The following is a 19684-nucleotide window of genomic DNA, read 5'->3' on the forward strand; positions in this document are numbered from 1 at the left end:
GCTGAGACAATGTGGACAAAATAAGAGTCTCTCTGTTGCACTGGTGAGTGGGGGCTGGCCGCTCCACTCCGCTGGGCACACATGGCACCTTTGACTGGGACTGGGACTGAAACAGGGGCTGTCTCACACAGGAAGCCTGTACCGTTGACCAGCCAGCGCTCTGCCAGGTGGCCACTACAGGGACAGGCTCCTTTCCCCCTCCCCTCTCTCGCAATATCACACTGCGAGCCAGACAATAATATGAGCTGAGAAACTCTCAGGAGGTCTGGGGGACTGGGGAGAGCTAGCTACTTCCTATTCTTGTTTTGTTTGTGTTATACTTGCACCATTGGTACAAATTAGAAGTGAAGGTTAAAAACTGTAGGGTTGATAAAAAAGAAAACAATTTATCTCTAAGAACCTTGATAGAAATGTTCAGGTTGACATAAAATGTAATGTGGTATTTTCTCAGTGAACCAGGTGATGGGTTTTACAGATAAGTAGGACTGGGATACAATGTTTGTGAAGATTTACTGCGGTTCAAATGTTCTCTCTGTTACAAAACCAAATTCCAGAAGGACACGGTGCAATTTACCCCAACTGACAGAGAGTAAATGTAAGTATTGAGAGGAAATCCCTATATGTTCCCTTTCCCTTGCTCTGAGGTTCCCATACCCTTATAGCTCTGAGATGGGCAGAGAGATTGACGTAATTGGTGGAAAGTTTGGATTTCTCTTCTTGTTAAAGTCATCCATTAAAAGGAGCTCTCATTTCTAATGGCTTTTTTTCTCAGACAGCTATTTGGCTAGTTCATGCTAAGCAGGCTGTGGGCCTCTGCTGTGCGAATTGATCTCCAATGCCAATTTTCTCCTATACATTGCCCATACGCTTCCTGTGCAGGCATTAGGGTTTTATACATAAATCAGAAAGGTCAGTTTAACACCCTGGACTATCAGTAGTCTGCAACCAGGGGTGGACTTAGTGATTTGGAGGCCCCAGGCAGAGGCCTGTCTGATTTATTTGACTGATTGTGATTTACCTCTCTATGACTTTCTGCTTCTCTCTGCTGTGTGTATCAGCCAACCAGACCGAATATTGATGATGATTTAGGCTAAATCAAGTGTTATCAAGAGTTAATCAAATATTATGCTGCTGTGGCAGTACTGTGGATATTAAAACTAAGTAGCTACAAACACTCGACTGGTGAGCGCATCTCTCAAGCCATGCTTGTTGGATACTGGGCGCGTATGAGCTCCGTACAGGGCAGACTGGGGAAAAAGTATCCATACAAGGCAGACTGGGAAAAAGTATCCATACAGGGCAGACTGGGAAAAAGTATCCATACAGGGCAGACTGGGAAAAAGTATCCATTCAGGGCAGACTGGGAAAAGGTATCCATACAGGGCAGACTGGGAAAAAGTATCCATACAGGGCAGACTGGGAAAAAGTATCCATTCAGGGCAGACTGGGAAAAAGTATCCATACAGGGCAGACTGGGAAAAGTATCCGTACAGGGCAGACTGGGAAAAGCTCCGTACAGGGCAGACTGGGAAAAAGTATCCGTAAAGGGCAGACTGGGAAAAAGCTCCGTACAGGGCAGACTGGGGAAAAGCTCCGTACAGGGCAGACTGGGGAAAAAGGCGCAACCGGGCACGTGCGAACTCTGTACAGGGCAGAACAGGGTGGGGGTAGCGAACTTGATGACAACTTGCGGGCAGTGGGTTCTGAACAACAATGACAAGAATTGTATATTCCCTTCCATATATTTTTTTGGTCTGGTACCGGGTTGCCTTCAGACGAGTCTTGTGAAACTTGTGTGGGTCGTCAAGCAATACGGAGAGTCTCATCTTTCCATAGAGGGGTCATATTAGTGTGTAGCCCAAACTGTTCGGACGCTACAGATGTTTTCTTGAGAAGACCGATTTTTGGGATGTCTCCTGGTCTGACAAACACAGAAGTAGCTCTGCCACCTTCTAACGCAGATGTAGAAAAGGTAAGGGAAAAGGGGATACCTAGTCAGTTGTACAACTGAATGCATTCAACTGAAATGTGTCTTCCACAGGTTGACATTGGAGGATGCGATGGATTGAAACTCAGCCAATGCAAAACATTTTGATGGGGATTTTTTTATTATGCCTTGAGCGTAGCATCAGGGGGCCTCAAGCAGAGAAATATATTTTGGGGGGTTTAAGTGAAAATATATATGTATATGCCCAGCTCATGAGGCCCCTTAATGATGTGAGACCTCATGGTAAATCTGCCAGTGTCTGCAACCTCTGACATACTCTTTCACTCTCAAATGATCTCTCTTTCTCTTTCTCTCTCTCTCTCTCTCTCTCACACACACACACACACACACACACACACACACACACACACACACACACACACACACACACACACACACACACACACACACACACACACACACACACACACACACACACACACACACACACACACACACACACACACGGGTACGCCACACCTTCAATGGAGCCCTAGCTCTGTTTGTGGTTTGTGGAGAGAGCGAGTCATGGCAGGCACGGATATCGTGCAGCCTGGACTGGTTAGTGCTTGACTGACCCTGAAGGAAAGTGGCCTTGAACCTCCAGGGTCCTCCTGGGTCCTCCTGGGTCCTCCTGGTTCCTCCTGATCTCCATAGCTGTCTGAGACACATGTAGAGCATATCTGTCCTCGCCATGCTTGTTATCCACACTCATCCACAGGTGGAACAACAGAACATTCCTCATCCCTGAGATTAGAAAGAGGAAAGGGTGAAGTAGACAGTAAATCCTCTCAGCCGCTCCCTAAACACACACACACACCTGATTTATGTGACCGCTGCCGTGTGTGTGTGTGTGTGCGTGCATGTGTGTGTCAGTTAAAGCTCTGCACACATGGTTCACAGCTTAGCCATATGCCCCTGACTCCAGACGGAGGAATGAGTTAACGCTTCACCTCGATCTGAGAGGCATTGAGCTGCATCTGCAAACCACTGGCATCTGGGCCCAGATAGAGGGGTAGATGTGTGACCCCGGCCCACTGCTTTATCCAGACACCTTGATATAATAAAGATAGAGCGAAAAGTGAGGGTGTGGAAAGAGGAAAGGGGGGAGAAAGGGAGGAATGGGGAGAAGTGGAGTGTGGATGGAGGCAGAGAGAGGAGTCCAGGAGGTCATAAATTGCATCTCAATTTGCTCTTAACTGAAAATATTGTAAATGGATGATCTGCTCAGTGTGTTAAACAAGTCTCCTCTGTGGAGCTTTATCAGAGAGCAAGGAAGAAGAGTCTGATAGCCAATGTCTGACGCAGATGCTGGCCCCATCTGCCTAATTCCAGGCTACTCAGGTTTGTCTTGTCTATGGTATTGACAGAAATGAGAATATTTTCTGTTTTAGTCTGCTTTTAATCTGAATGTGTAACCTGATATGATATTAAAATGATATTACCTAGTTATTACAAAATTGGTCATCATCAACCACCAATGCAAAGTTCAGATTTGACTAGATCCATAAATGTTGGCTTAGTTGTGGTTGTAGCTGTCAGAGAACATGTAAGCTATTGTCTGAAATACAACACTTCAATGGGAAAAGAGGGTTAGTTTAAAATGGAATTATTGGTCCATTTCAACACCAGATGAGGGCACTGCAGCTGCAAAATGACAGTAAGACAGAGACTGCTCAGTGAAGACTGGATGAGAGATAGCTTCACAAGTCTAAACTGTAACTAAAGTATTGAAAGTGAGTTATTGGCCACTTTCTTACAACAATTTCAATTTAGTTGAGATACAGGCCTATTGCTATTTATATAAGTAATTGAAGGAATTGCTTTTTATGGTCAGAATACTTGATAAAGCCTGGGTCAGCAAAATGAGAAAGTAGGCAACCATTCTTTGTTTCATTGCTGCCTTCAACTTAATATATAGGCTACTGCATAACTATTTTTAAGCGGTGTCTTTGCCGTTGTCACTCAAGTCATTCTAAATGCATTGTCATGTCCAATTCTATTTTAACAACACCCTGCCACTAGAAACTCTCAATCAAGATTCACAGTATCTGGGCACAAATAGCCTAATTTAAAAGTACACTAGGCTATATCACCTCGTTAGGTAAAATCCACAAATATAACCTTCTCTGATCAAGTCCCGTTAGTTGCACATGCACACAAATGTTGGACCTAAAATGGAAACTTCTAAAGTTTTCCATGTAACTCATCAATTGCAAACTCATTGCTTGTAACTCATTCCAAAATTCCATAGACTTTATTATTTGACTTACTGATCGTAAAGTGCACATGAGGGGCATTAAAAAAAGTTAGAATAATAACTTATTTTCTGCTTATAGTGACATCAACGCAGTGCGAACCAGTAGGAATCTGAAGTGTTGAATTTGGGGGTTGGAAATAGGTATGAGTTGTCTCGCAGACTGCAGCCTACATTCGCTCCCCTGGAGTTCTGTTTCAAAATGGCATCAATTGGAATGGGACTGTGTGATGCGTACTAGCTGGAGTTACCTCAACAACTGAGAAATTGGTATCACATCTGAAACTTTATGTACTAAACTAATTGTCTATTGGATTTTTTTTCTTCTATTAAGCATTTGGGATAGTTACTGATGAAGATTGTTATAAGTGAAATTACGTACGCATCCGAATGAAGATTGTTTTGAAATTGCATTGTAAATATTTTTTTTCATTCTGTAATATTTTTACAGTTTTGTATCAATGGTGAGGAAAGGGCAGAACACGCATCGGACTTTGAATGAGCGCAACTCCGCATCGATTTTGTTTGGGAAGGTACTTAACTTTGAGAAACTGATTTGATCTATTCATATTCTTAGGTTCTGGACCTTTTAGCCTTTAATTAATTTAACTGCAACTACCTTTTATTGCGACATAGTTGAGTATACCTTTTGGGGATTCCACCTTTTAGAACATTTTTTCTTTAGTGTTTCGTTATTTTCGTTTTAAATACTAGTTTTGCCACGGTGGATACCATGCTACCGAATGTGCATGAGAAGTGGACGGCATATCACTGGGGGATATGGGTTCTGATGTGCGGATTGCTGTGCGCTGCCGTGGTGAATGGATGTCCTCACAAATGCAGTTGCTCTGGATCTCATGTGGATTGCCAGGGTCAAGGCTTCAGGACCGTGCCAAAAGGAATACCTAGGAACGCAGAACGTTTGTAAGTAACACAAAACCCTTCGCGCATCATCACACCACTGCTCTTCTGTCCATTTATATTGTCAGAGGCTAGGTGGTGTATGAGTGGGTAGCCTAATTTAATAATATGCCGAGCCTGTTGATAGTGGTTGCAAACAGTAATAAGGATATGAAGATGCGACACATCTGGCACCTGCCTTGCCTGCGTGCCCAAGATGGGTGCTATTGCGGCCGCAATTCAGTGTGGTCCTGCATGTGGGCATGTGGGCATTCCTGCGTCTGCAGAAACCCCTCTTTATACTTCTATTGATCAATTCTTAAGTTGGGACAGGTGGGAGGTGGCAATGCTGCAATACAGTAGGTGGCGTTAATGCACAAAAACATTGGATGCCAGCCGCTGATAAACCCCACAGAAGACGGTAGCTAGCTAGCAAGTACACCTGTAGATTGTGTCCTTTGCCCCCAACAGTCGGGAACTGTTTTCCCGCAGTTCTGTTAACAACGGCGAGGGCAGGTGTTCGGCAGGCAGGAGCGAAGGACACTGTGTGATAGCTAGCTAGTACACGGTGTCGCCCTACCCTCCCGTCTGCGGTGCTTGTGGGTGTAATATTCAGGCAGGGATGACCCGTAGACAGTGTCCTTCGGCCTGCCTGTCAGGCACTGTTTCTGAATCCAACACGTAATATGGTACACTTATTAACATTTATTTAACTAGGCAAGTCAGATCAAATTCTTATTTTCAATGATGGCCTAGGAACAGTGAGTTAACTGTCTTGTTCAGGGGTAAAAATACAGATTTTTACCTTGTCAGCTCAGGGATTTGATCTTGCAACCTTCCGGTTACTAGTCCAATGTTATAACCACTAGTCTACCTGCCGCCTCATACCATGAATATAGCTGACCCTGTATATAGCTGTCCCTGTATATAGCTTCCTCTCTTATTTCTCCTGTTTTCTTATAATATACCTTGTTTAATTAGTTATGCTATTTAATTACTTCACTGTTGGTAGAGCTTGCAAGTTAAGCCTGTCACTGTACTTGTGATTGTGACAATAAAAAGGTCGAACTGTAAACTGTTTGTTAACATATTAGATATGCCTAGGCTTGCCATTGTATGCTTGTGTCATGTGCATTGGCACTTTTATGAAATGTACCAGTAGTCTGACCTGTGGCTGTAACCTGTACTTTCTTTCCAGTCCAGTCAGCCTCAGCCCCATTAACCTGAGGACTTAGCAGCCTCAGCCCCATTAACCTGAGGACTTAGCAGCCTCGGCCCCATTAACCTGAGGACATAGCAGCCTCGGCCACATTAACCTGAGGACATAGCAGCCTCGGCCACATTAACCTGAGGACTTAGCAGGCTCAGCCACATTAACCTGAGGACTTAGCAGCCTCGGCCACATTAACCTGAGGACTTAGCAGCCTCGGCCACATTAACCTGAGGACTTAGCAGCCTCGGCCACATTAACCTGAGGACTTAGCAGCCTAAGACCCATTAACCTGAGGACTTAGCAGCCTCGGCCCCATTAACCTGAGGACTTAGCAGCCTCGGCCACATTAACCTGAGGACTTAGCAGCCTCGGCCACATTAACCTGAGGACTTAGCAGCCTCGGCCCCATTAACCTGAGGACTTAGCAGCCTCGGCCCCATTAACCTGAGGACTTAGCAGCCTCGGCCACATTAACCTGAGGACTTAGCAGCCTCGGCCCCATTAACCTGATGACTTAGCAGCCTCGGCCCCATTAACCTGAGGACTTAGCAGCCTCGGCCACATTAACCTGAGGACTTAGCAGCCTCGGCCCCATTAACCTGATGACTTAGCAGCCTCGGCCCCATTAACCTGAGGACTTAGCAGCCTCGGCCCCATTAACCTGAGGACTTAGCAGCCTCTGCCACATTAACCTGAGGACTTAGCAGCCTCGGCCACATTAACCTGAGGACTTAGCAGCCTCGGCCACATTAACCTGAGGACTTAGCAGCCTAAGCCCCATTAACCTGAGGACTTAGCAGCCTCAGCCACATTAACCTGAGGACTTAGCAGGCTAAGCCCCATTAACCTGAGGATTTAGCAGCCTAAGACCCATTAACCTGAGGACTTAGCAGCCTCAGCCCCATTAACCTGAGGACTTAGCAGCCTCGGCCACATTAACCTGAGGACTTAGCAGCCTCAGCCCCATTAACCTGAGGACTTAGCAGCCTCAGCCCCATTAACCTGAGAACTTAGCAGCCTCAGCCACATTAACCTGAGGACATAGCAGCCTCAGCCCCATTAACCTGAGAACTTAGCAGCCTCAGCCCCATTAACCTGAGAACTTAGCAGCCTCAGCCCCATTAACCTGAGGACATAGCAGCCTTAGCCACATTAACCTGAAGAATTAGCAGCCTCAGCCATATTAACCTGAGGACATAGTATGAAATTGCATTCCATGGGGGAAGTGGGTCCTGCAATCCCTGAAAATGCAGTTTTTCCACCTCTGGTGATTCTAGGAGATGGAACCTATTATCTAGCATAACTAAGAAGCTTAAGGACCTCAGGGGATACAAAACATGAGGTACTGCAACAACAAACAATATTTTTTGCTTGGAAGTGGTATGAAAGTAAAGCATGTTTGCATTAGCCAGAGGCTATTTGACCAAAGACCTGTTGAATTTGAGAGAGTGACCTAGACATTTGAAACAGAGAAAATAAATAATAATACCACGTGGGATTGTGTGTCCCTTTAGGAAAAAGTGTTGATCTTTTCTTTATTTAGTTGCCAGTCAAGTTGTTTTAACATGCAACATTTGAATGTAGTTGTGGATAGGAGGCAGCAATGAGCCTTGTTCATATCTTTTTAAGTAAAAAGTAGTTAGACTACGGTTGTTTTGATGGGAAATGTGTGTTAACGTAATAAAAGCAGGAAACATGTCTGTTGAAAATGCCTGCTTCCCTAAGGGGAATGCCAGCCCAGCTCGTATAGAATAGCAAATTAGAAGCCCAATCAATTTGGATCTGTCAATACTCAGGGCCACTTGAGATGTCATTTGCATCTTGTTTGAGCAGAAGGATTGTGAAGGCTTAATGATGGTGGCCAAGGTGGAACAGTCACCTCTTTTCCGGGGTGCAATTCACACCCTGCTAGAGTTCCCAGAACACCTTGGAGTGCTCCTGGCTCTTATCACGCTGATGCTACTGGGGCCATGATGGACGAACTACAGCCCAGCCACACCCACAGTCCACCAACACTCTCAGGGTGGGTGGGAGGCTGTCAGCTGAGAGCAATGTGTATGTGGTTACCAACACTTAACCCATCCATCATCCCACTTACACTGCTAATCAACTCCATATTACACTCACACAGAGGATGAACTGATCCTAGACCATTTGTAGCCTACAGTACAAAATCACCACTACATGCTGCTACATTCCAAATCCATTGCCTAAGTGGTGAATGAGTTTCAGCTTAATTTGAGTTTGTCTTGTAGTGGCACTTGGTAGGTCATGAGGGTCAGTATGTGAATGTTCTAGAGTTGGTGTCTTGGTTGACCTGTTGAACTGTCTGATAATGACTTTAACTTGCCTGGCGGGCTGATGCTGGCACTGCCAGTGGGCACAGCTAACGTCAGCCTTCTGGGAAATATCAGCCGTCCACCTTCCAAAAAAAATCTCCCGTGGAAAATATTTGGAGGTGCTTTATTTCAGCCAGCACTTCAAAGGCCAAAGCTGGCAGAGTGAGGGAGGGAGGGAGGGGGGGAGGGAGGGAGGGGGGGAGGGGAGCAGACTTTTTGTTGCAGAGTTAAGTGTAGAGCGAAAGTGGTCTAAGTCACGAATGTATCCTTGAAGAGATTAGTCCAAAATGTAGGAACACAGAAGTTCAGAACTCGTCCAAGTGTGTGTCATGCTTTAATGCAAGACTGGTTTTGAAAGTCTCTTAAGAGTTTGTGAACCTGGGGCCATTTTAGGTTAACAAGGACCCATTTTTTGTTGTTTGGGTTCTGTTACCAAAGCAACACATCAAGGCCCTTTGCTTTGTCCCATCAGTCCATCCTTTATATTCTCAGCTCTCGCTGAATTTAGCTTGATGTGACAAAGTGTTTATCCCAATCTACCAAATATGGATAACTCTCTGCATGTTTTGGTGCCTTTGTCATTGATGCGCAAGGGCCCCAAACATTACGTTGCAGCTAGCAACCCAGTAAACAATGTATGGAGCCAGGAATCACTGCATGTACCTTGAGTTGATCAGGATGTTGATGGGGGAGTGACTGTATGTGGCGTCTAGATCGGGGGTAATATTCCCTTAGAGAGGCAGGATGTCCAGGCAGTAACATGTGAAGCTCCTGTTGATGGTGTTTCATGAGGAATGATTCGTCAGATTAGTGGACCATAAGCAGCCCTGAGCTTTAACAACTCTCTCTTTAGCTGTATACTGTAACGCTGGGGGTCTGGTTAACTCCTTAGGTTTCCTTACTCCTTAGGAACATTATTAGTGTTCACAACCGAAGCTTGTGACTTAGTTGTGTTTTAACACTGTCCTCATTCCTTTGTATCTCTGCCAGTTCACCTAATTAATGTGTGTTTGTGTCCTGGCTACTTGATTCTCTTCCTGCTAGTCTTCTTCCATCTTTCTTGGTTTACATGAGGCTCTGCGTCTTCTGCACCTCAAGCCCTGGACAGCTCAGGAGCAATTTGCCTGAGATGAGTCCTGGGAGGCCTGTCAGATTGAGTTTCACACAAAGTGTTAAAAGTTCCCCTGTCACCTCTGACGTTTACTGTACAGATGTAATCTAAGGAGTCATGTATGGACTGTACTGGTCTGGACTGGACTGGACTGTACAGTACTGCAAACGCTGACTGAGGTATGCTGGGTATTATTACGTGTTATTACTTTTCTGTTATTTCTCTATTTTCTTTCTATCTGCATTGTTGGGAAGGGCCCATAAGTAAGTTAGTCTATTCTTGTTGTTTGCGAAGCATGTGACAAATACAATTTTATTTGATTAAGGACGATCCAGCTGACTAAGGTACACTAGGATGATCCAGCTGCCTGCCTGCCTGCCTGCCTGCCTGCCTGCCTGCCTGTCTGTCTGCCTGTATGCCTGCCTGCCTGTCTGTCTGTCTGCCTGTCTGTCTGTCTGTCTGCCTGCCTGTCTGCCCTTTGAAAATAAACCATCTTGAAGTAAACAGACGCGGCCGGAGAAAATATGAAATATTCTTGTAAGTTGTGCTGAGTCAGAAGTGGGTGTCCTTCAGCTGGGAACTCATCCGGTAATTAAAATATTTAGAAAACCAAAGTCCCAGTGAGATGTAGCCTGTCCTGCTCACACTGCCTCATAAACAATAGAAAACGGCACAGAATGTTGCTGTCATCTTCACTTTGGCCATCTTTGTTCACCCAGCGAATAGAAATGCATTCCATGAGTCATCATCAGGACAGTGATGAAGTGGTGTCTCTTAAGGTTGGAGATACCGAGCAGTGCTTGATCTGAAATGTGATGTGGCATACAGTGCTTTCGGAAAGTATTCAGACCACTTTACTTTTTCCACATTTTGTTACGTTACAGCCTTATTCTAAAATGTATTAAATAAAAAAAATCCTTGTCAATCTACACACAATACCCCATAATGACGTTTTTGCAAATGTATTAAAAATAAAAAACAGATACCTTATTTACATAAGTATTCAGACCCTTTGCTATGAGATTTGAAATTGAGCTCAGGTGCATCCAGTTTCCATTGATCATCCTTGAGATGTTTCTACAACTTGACTGGACTCCACCTGTGGTAAATTCAATTGATTGGACATGATTTGGAAAGGCACAGGCCTGCCTATATAAGGTCCCACAGTTGACAGTGCATGTCAAATAAAAACCAAGCCATGAGGTCGAAGGAATTGTCCGTAGAGCTCCGAGACAGCATTATTTCGAGGCACAGATCTGGGGAAGGGTACCAAAAATATCTGCAGCATTGAAGGGCCCCAAGAACACAGTGGCCTCCGTCATTCTTAAATGGAAGAAGTTTGGAACCACCAGGATTCTTCCTAGCTGGCCGCCCGGCCAAACTGAGCAATCGGGGGAGAAGGGCGTTGGTCAGGGAGGTGACCAAGAACCCGATGGTCACTCTGACAGAGCTCTATAATTCCTCTGTTGAGATGGGAGAACCTTCTAGAAGGACAACCATCTCTGCAGCACTCCACCAATCAGGCCTTTATGGTAGAGTGGCAAGACGGAAGCCACTCCTTAGTAAAAGGCACCATTTGGAGTTTGCCAAAAGGCACCTAAAGACTCAGACCATGAGAAACAAACCAAACTTTGATTTAGTCCTATTCTTTAACTTTTGGATGAGATGGAGACGTGAATCCAAAATATCAATTATTAATTTGTAGACAAACTGGAATTAAAGCCAGACTCTGTCAGTGGCACAGATTCAACTGGGTTGTTTCGCTCAGTTGGTAGAGCATGGTGTTTGCAACGCCAGGGTTGTGGGTTCGATTCCCACGGGGGACCAGTACGGAGAAAAAATGTATAAAATGTATGCATTCACTACTGTAAGTTGCTCTGGATAAGAGCGTCAGCTAAATGACTAAAATGTAAATGTAACTATCCAAGCAGAAGATACAGCTCCTCTAAATGTTGATATTTGGTTGCGTTGACAACCAAACACAATTCAATATCCAGTTTGTCTACAAATTAGTAATTGATATGTTGGATTCATATCTCCATCGCAACCAAAAATCTATTTTAGACAATTGGACTATTCTTATACATATAGGCCTATATGTATTGTCTATTTTTAGTTGAATTGAAACAATAGCTGTTGATGACTTTACAAATGCTGTATGTTCCTAAATAGCCTCATTGATGATATGACTGTTAAAGTTTGGTTCCATTTCATTTGCTCTGTTAAACCTTCCCTTTCGAATGACTTTGATAGCAGCAGTGAATATATTTAGTTATTAAGAGATTTCTCAATCATCATTCTCACGATAGCACATTGGTAGTAGTCGGTGACAAATATCATATTTTAGCAGGGCTGGATGGGAGACCAAATGAATAGCTGTAGGTACATCAACTCTCCAGTAGGAGGTGCTGCCCAGCCTATTGTTTCTTTTATATTGGATAAAGCATTGAAGATCTGACATTGTTTCAAAGGTACAAATTCAACTTCAGGTTTGTCTGTGTTGAAAATTGGTTACGATGATGACAAGACCCTGTGGTTGACACTCTCAAAACAAGAGGTGATGACCTTTTTAAAATCCAATGTATTTTCCACATAGATTGCACGTCACAATACGTTGACAAATTACGTTGAAACAATGTTGATTCAATCAGTTTTTGCCCACTGGGTTTTGGCTGCTTGGTTATATATATTTTCCTGTCTGTTGGTGTGCGAGTCCTCACTTAATGTATTTAAAGTGTTGCTCAAGTCTTGTTTATTTGCAGTCATGGTGGCTGCCTTGCAGTTATTACCATTAACTACCTCTAGTTTAAAGATGTTTGCCAAGCTAAAGTGATCTATTGACTCTGCCTATGTTGTGTAGGTGTTTATGGTATTGGGTTTCGAAGTGGAACTGTTCACATAGCTGTTAGGGATGATTTGTCACCTTAAGAATTCAGTGATATTGATGTCCAGTGATGTCTGTGTCCAGTGATATCTTTGTCCAGTGATATTGGTGTCCAGTCGTGTGTGTCTACGTGTGTGTGCACCTGTGTGTGTGTGTGTGTGTGTGTTGCATCAACTCCCTTGCGGAGGAGATGAAAGGCAGACGGAATATTTGATTCCTCAGACTTGTGATTGGGTTACAAACCATACTAGCCATACTAACTATACTAACCATACTAATTATACTAACCATACTAACCATACTAGCCATACTAGCCATACTAACCATACTAGCCATACTAACCATACTAACTATACTAACCATACTAGCCATACTAGCCATACTAAACATACTTGCCATACTAACCATACTAACTATACTAACCATACTAACTATACTAACCATACTAGCCATACTAAACATACTAGCCATACTAGCCATACTAACCATACTAGCCATGCTAACCATACTAGCCATACTAACCATACTAGCCATACTAACCTCCCTATTTGATCTGTCACAATTTTTGTAATTTTTATTAGGATCCCCATTAGCTAACGCCATAATGCTAGCTAATCTTCCTGGGGTCCAACACCAATTAACAAGACATTACAAACAACCTCAATCAAGACTTCACAAACATTGAACAAGTAGACAATACAGATAACAATGAAACAGTGTTCAAACAGGAAAGCACACTGTTATGTTCTGGAAAAGAAGGGAGGACTGTGTTAGGGAGGGAAGGAGAGAGCAATGGGCGAAGTTCCACCCTGGAAACCACCAATATCCCGATAAGAGCCTTAGAAAAACATTGCATCAGCTGCAAAAAGTCTCACATGTCTTGTACTTTGGAAATACGTTTGATGATTGCCATCATTCCATGGCATGTGCAGATTTGTACAGGAAAAGAAATCATTCTAAATGGCCATTCATATATGAACATGATAACTCTACAATGTTTGCCATGTTAACTGTACAATGACGTATCAAGTGTGTACTGTAATATGGTCATGTAAGGACATTAGGAAGAGTGTGCTCAATCAGTTCTGTCCACGTTCATCCTTATACAATGGAAATGAAAGACATTATAATGTTCAATCACATTCAATGGCCGTGCACATACATTCCTACCTACTGCTCTGCTTTATCTCAGGAGCCGGTGCGCTGAATGACTATGTTGAAGTGTTGTGTGGAAGATTATACTCGGCGAAGGTCTGAATTTTCCACTGACGAAAATCTTTGTCAAATAGTCCCAAGCGCCAGAGGAGGAACTCAATTAAGATTCCAACCATGGTTCAGAGACTTGAGAAGGAAATGGAGCATGCCTATCTGCTGTAGAAGACCAGACGACTGTGGCTTTGAGGAAAATAACACGAGGTTACAGCAGGAAACGCATTGTGAAGCGAAGCGTTAGATGGAAAAAGAGAGAGAGACTGTTTGTGTATATATATACACTTTTTTTTCTTGCATGGATTTGAATGGGCTTTGGGGGCCTTTTTGGTACGTGACACCCGATATGTTGTTTGTGCAACATAATGTTCCTGGGCCATAAGAACTGTGTTTTGCTGTCCAGTTGGTCGGTGTGTACCAATAAAGTGCTCCTCTAAGTGATTTAGCCCGAGGTAAAGTAAAACGTGTCTGTCAACTTCGGGCCAAGACTAGTTGGTTCAGTGGTTTAAAGGCCTTGATTGGGTGGGTTGGTCTGCGTGGGGGAGCAGGGGCATTGTGAGGCCCTGAACACCTGTTGTTTGGATTGCCACCTTATCCCTCACACAAATAAAAACAAACAATTACCAGCAGGCTTGTAGATTTGTGACCCACACATTAGCACTTAAAGGAGCCTGATAGAAGCTGGTTTAATTGAGTTCGTTGTGTTGCGATTCCTGATTATAATCCCACATTTTCCACACTGTGACAGTTACTGGGAACAGTGAAGGATGGATATAAGAGAGGAGAGATTGGAGAGCGAGGGAGAATGAAAGCTGAGTTATCAGAGGGGAGAGAGAATAAGGGCGAGATAGTGTTGTGTGGGAGTGAGAGAGAGATTGGGAGAGAGAGAGGGAGGGAGAGAGAGAGGGTGAGTAAGAGAGAGAGAGAAGGTGAGAGGGTAATAGAATGAGCATAAAGGGTGAGAGAGAAAGAGGGAGGGTGAGAGAGAAAGAGAGGGTGAGACAGAGGGGGTGAAAGAGAGAGGGTGAAAGAAAGAGGGTGTGAGAGAAAGAGAGTGTGAGAGAGAGAGGGTGAGAGAGTGTGAGAGAGAGAGAAATATCAGCGCGAGAGAGAACACAGAGAGGGTGAGAGAGAGGAACAAGGAGCGTGAAGGAGAGGCAGTAGTCTGTCAGGTCTCTGTCCTCTCTAAAGACATAGTATGGCTCCCATTCGAGCTCTTTATGTGCAGAGCTGGGGAAGCCTTTTGAAATCCAATATGTCTTTACATCAGATTTATAAATGTTTACGTATACTATGAGAAACACACTGAACCCAAGGTCAGGAGACCAGGCTCTGTGTGTGTGTTTTTTAAAATTATGATTATTTTTTATTTTATTTAACTAGGCAAGTTAGTTAAGAACAAATTCTTATTTACAATGACGGCCTACCCCAGCCAAACCCGGACGACACTGGGCTAATTGTGCGCCGCCCAGCCGGTCTCTCTCTCTCTCTCTGTGGAAATATACCAATAAACATAGAGGGAATAAGTCAGAATCCATATTGTATGCACATTAACATTCTGAGAAGTAGTTAAAACAGATATATACATTCTGAGAAGTAGTTAAAACAGATATATACATTCTGAGAAGTAGTTAAAACAGATATATACATTCTGAGAAGTAGTTAAAACAGATATATACATTCTGAGAAATAATTAAAACAGAGCAACAGTCTGGAAACAAGATAAGCTTTTGCCTCCGAAGAGAAAAACAACCCCAATTTCAGAAAGACCCATCAGAAGTAACTTGAAGTAGCTAGCTCTCTCAAACAGAAACGTCTATTTGTTATAGCTCTTTCTCATGCTCCAGCCTTGTCCTACGTACACATCGTCAGTATGGACCGTATACAATACACACTGACATAGTTAGGGCAGGCTTATGCGCAAACATACACACATATACACGGACGCACACACACACACACACACACACACACACACACACACACACACACACACACACACACACACACACACACACACACACACACACACACACACACACACACACACACACACACACACACACACACACACACACAGAGAGAGATGAGTGCCCTAGCATCTTACCTGCAGGCCCTGGTGTGTTTGAGGTTTGAGCACAGACTCCTGGAGGGGCCCTCTTTGCCCAGTCAGGTAAGGAGTGTCTGAGATTAAAGGATTTGTCCCCCAGCATCTTAGGTAGAGGGCACAGGGCAGAGAGAGACTGGAGAGAGGGTGGGGACCTGCTCTGCTCTGCTCTGCTCCACATCTCCAGGGCAATCCTCCACAGGGAACATCGGCAATACCATCCTCTATGGCAGGGGTGGGCAACTCCAGACCTTGAGCGCCTGATTAGTGTCACACTGTTTCTCCATCCCTAGCAAACACAGCTGATTAATTAAATTGCACTCTGAACTGAAGATCATGATTTGGTGATTATTGGAGTCAGGTGTGTTAGCTGGGGCTGGGGCAAAACTGTGACACCAATCAGACCCTCAATGACTGGAATTACCCAGCCCTGCTCTATGGAGAGAGAACTGGAGAGAGAACTGATAGACTGAACAGGATTATGATGATGTGTGATTATCCTTCTAACCGCTCTCTCTCTTTCTCTCTTTCTCTCTCTTTCTCTCTCCCTCTCTTTCTCTCTCCTTCTCTCTCTCTCCTCTCTTTCTCTCTTTCTCCCTCTCTTTCTTTCTCTATCCTTCTCTCTCTCTCTCTTTCCCTCTCTCTCTCTTTCTCTCTCTCTCTTTCTCTCTCTCTCCCTCTCTCTTTCTCTCTTTCTCTCTCCCTCTCGCTCTTTCTCTCTCCTTCTCTCTCTCCTCTCTCTAACTTTCTCTCTCTTTCCCTCTCTGTTTCTCTCTCTACCTCACTCTCTCTCTTTCTCTCTCTCTCCTTCTCTCAGGGATTTGGACAGGAATAACATCACCAGGATTTCTAAAGTGGACTTCTCTGGCATCAAGAACCTGCGAGTTCTGTAAGCACTCTCTGCCCTTCACAAATAATATGCATGATAATGTCAATAAGACACAATAACATAGATATTTTCTGTCAATGAACATGTAGCTCAGTAATAGATGTGTTGCCACTAAGTATGGACTCAGTCATGTGTCTTCATTGTATTCAGTAGTGTCATTAGTAAAACATTTAAAGAAACAGTTTATAGTGATTAAGTAGGTAATTTAGAATGTAATATGTTTATGTTTAACTGATGGTGACTATAGGGGGAATAGTCTTTATAGCCATTTGAAATAACCAAGCATAATTACACAATTTAGACTTGGTTAAAAAGCATAGTATTTGGACCTTTTACCTGGTAATGACATGCAGTAAAATACTCCAACTTCTCTCACCACCATCACTCTGATGATTTTCAAAGGAAAGTATTTGACACTCATCTGTTTGGAGCTGTCCTGATGGACTCGATGGGCTTCCTCTTTCCTCCCCTCTCTGCTGAATAGAGAGCATGTGTGACTGTGCTGAACTAATGACTGTAATCTAAGGACATCTCGGTGCTGTTTACCTCCTGAGTAAGAGCCTGTAAAAGGATGGGGTAAAAATAAACGGCAAACCAAAGCGCCCAAGGAGTGGTAATAAGCAGTGTAGGTCCTGCAGTACTGTCAGCCAGGTCCACTGCCTGTTTTATGTGGTTCATGGTTAGCAGGACTGACGTTTCCTATTCCAAACCATGTGGATGTAAAGGGCCTTGGGAAGCTCAGAGTAAGAGAGCCTTATCTAGGAGGGAGAGAGAGTAGCACGTGAGGGGTGATTACCTATGTGATCTACTTCATCTGAGTACATGTGCACACATACACACACACGGTAATCATGCACACACACACACACACACACACACACACACACACACACACACACACACACACACACACACACACACACACACACACACACACACACACACACACACACACACACACACACACATTGAAGGGTTTTACCCTTGGATTCCGTGGTCCCGTAATTTTGGGCTGTTATCTCTCTGAAACCCCCTTAATGATAGAGAATTGCTAATGGAAAATACATTATTTCCAGAAAACAATACTATTATACTACACGATACACATGAATCCATCAGAACCAACTGGTGGGTTCGGAGAATCCTTACTTAAATATCAGTAAATCAATCAGCGTGAGTCTGATCCCCCGGGTTGTGGGAATCAGATTTATAATACATCAGATCAGGATCCAAGGTACAGGCCAAAGAAGGTAATTCATTCTGGGCTGAACATGTTGGACTTTGCTTTGCTAGCTCCATCTGAGGCCAATCCACTGGTATTTGAGCGGTTGGCTTTTGGCTACGCCGATGGCTAGGTCTGGAAACCTGTGGTGTAAGTCTAAACAGTTCCCTATGATGAGGCGAACTGTGTCATCTCTGCTGACAAACTGAAATGACAAAAACATAAATTAATGGTCCTAAAACAGCCACATATAAACATTTGCTTAAAATACCATTTATAACTGATAGCCTCCTGCCAAAAGATCGGAATTCCACATTATAAGCGTATGTTTTCTGTCTCGTGTTTCCACGTTCTACATTTGACCTTGGCTGTATCGAGTCACCCTGAGTATTAGTCACTCTGGGATTCATATGCTTCTCAAATATGTCACTCTAAATTGGTCTTAATATCCACAGACACATATATAAACACAGAATATCCATGGAGTTGGAGATATTCTGCCTTATAATGCATCTGGAAAACCTTAGGGATCCATGACAAGATGTTCCCGGAGCAGAGGGTAGACTGACTAGAGTAATGTAGCCTTTACCCCATGTAGCCGTTACCCCATTTTGCCTTTACCCATTTGCCTTTACCCCATGTAGCCTTTACCCATGTTGCCTTTACCCCATGTAGCCTTTACCCATGTAGCCGTTACCCCATTTTGCCTTTACCCATTTTGCCTTTACCCCATGTAGCCTTTACCCATGTTGCCTTTACCCCATGTAGCCTTTACCCATGTAGCCTTTACCCCATGTAGCCTTTACCCCATGTTGCCTTTACCCCATGTAGCCTTTATCCATGTAGCCTTTACCCCATGTTGCCTTTACCCCATGTAGCCTTTACCCATGTTGCCTTTATCCCATGTAGCCTTTACCCATGTAGCCTTTACCCCATGTAGCCTTTACCCATGTAGCCTTTCCCCATGTAGCCTTTACCCATGTTGCCTTTATCCCATGTAGCCTTTACCCATGTAGCCTTTACCCATGTAGCCTTTACCCATGTAGCCTTTACCCCATGTAGCCTTTACCCATGTAGCCTTTACCCATGTAGCCTTTATCCATGTAGCCTTTACCCCATGTTGCCTTTACCCCATGTTGCCTTTACCCCATGTAGCCTTTACCCCATGTTGCCTTTACCCCATGTTGCCTTTACCCATGTTGCCTTTACCCATGTAGCCTTTACCCCATGTAGCCTTTACCCCATGTTGCCTTTACCCCATGTAGCCTTTACCCCATGTTGCCTTTACCCCATGTTGCCTTTACCCATGTTGCCTTTACCCATGTTGCCTTTACCCCATGTTGCCTTTACCCCATGTAGCCTTTACCCCATGTTGCCTTTACCCCATGTTGCCTTTACCCATGTTGCCTTTACCCATGTAGCCTTTACCCCATGTAGCCTTTACCCATGTTGCCTTTACCCCATGTAGCCTTTACCCCATGTTGCCTTTACCCCATGTAGCCTTTACCCATGTTGCCTTTACCCCATGTAGCCTTTACCCATGTAGCCTTTACCCATGTAGCCTTT

The 19684-nt window shown here is 44.0% G+C and overlaps 1 protein-coding gene across 3 annotated transcripts in view; it reads left to right on the plus strand.

The window, feature by feature from the left end:
- Positions 1 to 4415: 4415 nt before the first annotated feature.
- LOC106611956 (slit homolog 3 protein) overlaps positions 4416 to 19684 on the plus strand; it is a 458837-nt gene continuing 443568 nt past the window's right edge. Inside the window, exons 1-4 of one of the 3 annotated variants that reach the window (XM_045724038.1) lie at positions 4430 to 4514; positions 4696 to 4777; positions 4959 to 5168; positions 16825 to 16896. In XM_045724038.1, the coding sequence (XP_045579994.1) occupies positions 4743 to 4777; positions 4959 to 5168; positions 16825 to 16896 (317 nt within the window). In that variant the 5' untranslated portion in view covers positions 4430 to 4514; positions 4696 to 4742. Of the gene's footprint in view, positions 5169 to 16824; positions 16897 to 19684 lie in introns of all 3 variants that reach the window. The other 2 variants (XM_045724037.1, XM_045724040.1) reach the window with 2 other exon arrangements.

Source organism: Salmo salar, chromosome ssa09 (genome assembly GCF_905237065.1).
Source record: "Salmo salar chromosome ssa09, Ssal_v3.1, whole genome shotgun sequence".
NCBI classification, from domain to species: Eukaryota; Metazoa; Chordata; class Actinopteri; order Salmoniformes; family Salmonidae; genus Salmo; species Salmo salar.